The following is a 2,658-nucleotide window of genomic DNA, read 5'->3' on the forward strand; positions in this document are numbered from 1 at the left end:
AATGAATTTAAAAAAATAAAAATAAATTATGCTTCAGTTTAAGATATAGTGACGAGGTGGGAAGTAAATCCATAACACATAATGATCAAAGATAAAAGAACGGCAATATTTTAGGATGACCACACACAGTCATTACATTAGCGAGGAATAAACATATTACTCATTATTTATAAGCATACAATTTGTTTCTGCCAACCGTGGAGTTTTTGAAATATCACAGCGTTATTACAAGGCAGGCTTGGCGATACCCTTCACATTCACATAACCCGTCTCCAAAATCATTTACCTCTTCCTCATTTTCCATTTCAATCAATCCATAAGACTCTGGTTGGCAGCTATTAGACAAGATTGTGATGACACCAGAGTCATACATGGAAATATCAGTTGGACTTTCCAGATGAAGTTGTACCCACCTCATCTCTGTTTCTTCCCATACCTCTGTCACTTCACAGAATTGCAAATCCCCTTCACAAACGAAACCACAAACCAACAATCTGCCGTTTTCCACACGCCCGCTAACGAAATGCATGACATGAATCATATTCCCCACACCCGCCCACTTCTTCGTCAATGGGTCGTAAATTTCCGCCGACTTTAGACAATTACAGTCCGTGAAATCCTCCATCCCATAAAAATTCTGGGTACCCACATCAACAGACTTGTCTCCACCTGCAACAAATATTTTACCATTAACTACTCCGCAGGCGAAATTTGCCCGGGCATCTCTCATGCCCTCCACGCAACTCCACTGATTTGTCCGGGCATTGAAGACGCTTGCTTTGTTGGTCGCCGGAAAACTGGTACAATTGCTCTGCCATTCACAGCCGCCAATTACAAACAGTAGCTCACCAATTACTGCGCAGCTGAATCCACAGATTGGCCTGTGATCTTCCCTCATTAACGGCAACGACCACCACTCTGAATGTTGTACAGCTGCATTCCTGGCGAACCAGAGGATGGAGGTTCGATTCTCATGCTCGCACACCACAGCTTTGTAAAGCCACGGTTCCGTTAGCTGTAGCAATTTTCTCTGGGCGAAAAGAGCGTGACTTGTTAGGGCATCCCTCCAGGAGAGAGAAACCTTGGACATAGGTTGAGAGTAAAATTGCCTTGGCACTCTTGCCATAATTTGCAAGCTCACGTCATAAGGCAATCCAGGAATCAGACTCTCCTCCATCTTCTATGAAATCTTTGAAGGGGTTAATTGCAAGATTGAAACTGCTGTACTTGTATACACACAAATGAAGCTACGATACAATTTTAAAATAATAAAACTAATTCTAATAAGTGACAGTTTTCCCTCTAGCTTTAGTGGCTGGCAACATCGACAGTGCCGTCATGTAGGAATGGATTATGACGGCTTTCTTTTGTTCTACGAGGCGGGAAATAATTATATTTTGCATGTCAGGTCGTCGTCCATCGATTTTCCTTGAATCGAATTGTAAATGCCTTGCAAATACCGTCGAAATTTAAAAGTGCTTGAATTGTAAATGTAGATGATACTGAAAATATATGAAACGACAGATTTATTTGTTTTTTTTTAAACAACTCGTTTGTATAAAGACATGGGCACCCCGTCTTTTGGGAAATGGGTTGATCAGATTATTCAATATTAGCCAAAACTCTTTCTTGTCCAAAGCAACTATGCTAACACAACATATGGTGAAGACAAACTTATTATTATTATTATTATTTTCATGAATAGGCCTTTTTTTATTAATTAATAATATTAAAGTACATATTCACCAAAAAAGCCGGGGGATTTAAGATCACCCCACGAGAGTCAAACGGCCCAAGGCCGGAACCATAAAACAATCAACTATTCATAAAAAAACAACCTGGGCACAACCCAGAGAAAGCCACCTCAGACGGCCAAAGCAGTGGCAACTGAGGGGGAGGGGGGATCTTGATCATCCTTTTTACCCCATACATCAGCGGGGCCAGGGGTTGGGTTCGGAAGGGACTACCCATCTTCTTCTTTTTCTTTTTCTTGTTCATCTTCTCCTTGCTCCCTCCTGGAAGGCGAAAAAGCCAAGGCCAGGCGAGGAAACCACTTGGAGGAAGTGGCAGCAGGCCATGAATAACCACCTCCAGTATTAGGCCAATCGGAACCACCAGGAGTCGAGGGGGTAGGAGCAATAGAAGGCCACCCTGAGGCGGAGCCACGATGCGGAGGAGAGGCCGAGCGACGCCTCCACGTGTCACCTCCCCCACCCAAGGAGCGACGAGGGACCTGGGAATGCGGGGTCTGTGAACGGCAAGCGAAGGAACTGTGACCACAACAACGACCAGGGGGTGGAGTATGGTCGACAAAAGTAGAGTTTGACGACACTATGGCAACTGTACAATGGGCATTGCCCCAATGCTGTAAGAGCTCCCATAGGTGGGCCACCTCTAAAGCCACTTTATTGGCTTGAACCTAGATCTACATTATCACATTATTACAAATAAATGCCTTAGTGTACATAGAAACCTTAATATCCAGAGAGCTGTGAGTGAATAAAACAACATTTCTATCTTTCCAAAGAGTAAATAAGATCTCCATCCTGAAAGCATGCCATATCTGGGAAAACTTGAAGGGGATTCTGGGCGAATCACCTAGCAAGGCTATGTGCCAAGAAAAGGGTTCTAGCCTAAATGGCCTGAAAAACTCATGAA

The 2,658-nt window shown here is 43.4% G+C and overlaps 1 protein-coding gene across 1 annotated transcript; it reads right to left on the reverse strand.

Annotated features, from left to right (window-relative positions):
- Nucleotides 1–214: 214 nt before the first annotated feature.
- On the reverse strand, nucleotides 215–1,177 carry LOC131856353 (F-box/kelch-repeat protein At1g16250-like). The gene has a single exon (XM_059208108.1). It carries the CDS (start codon nucleotides 1,175–1,177, stop codon nucleotides 215–217), a length of 963 nt encoding a protein of 320 aa, XP_059064091.1.
- Nucleotides 1,178–2,658: the final 1,481 nt, after the last annotated feature.

The sequence above is a fragment of the Cryptomeria japonica genome, chromosome 1 (genome assembly GCF_030272615.1).
Source record: "Cryptomeria japonica chromosome 1, Sugi_1.0, whole genome shotgun sequence".
Taxonomy (NCBI): Eukaryota; Viridiplantae; Streptophyta; class Pinopsida; order Cupressales; family Cupressaceae; genus Cryptomeria; species Cryptomeria japonica.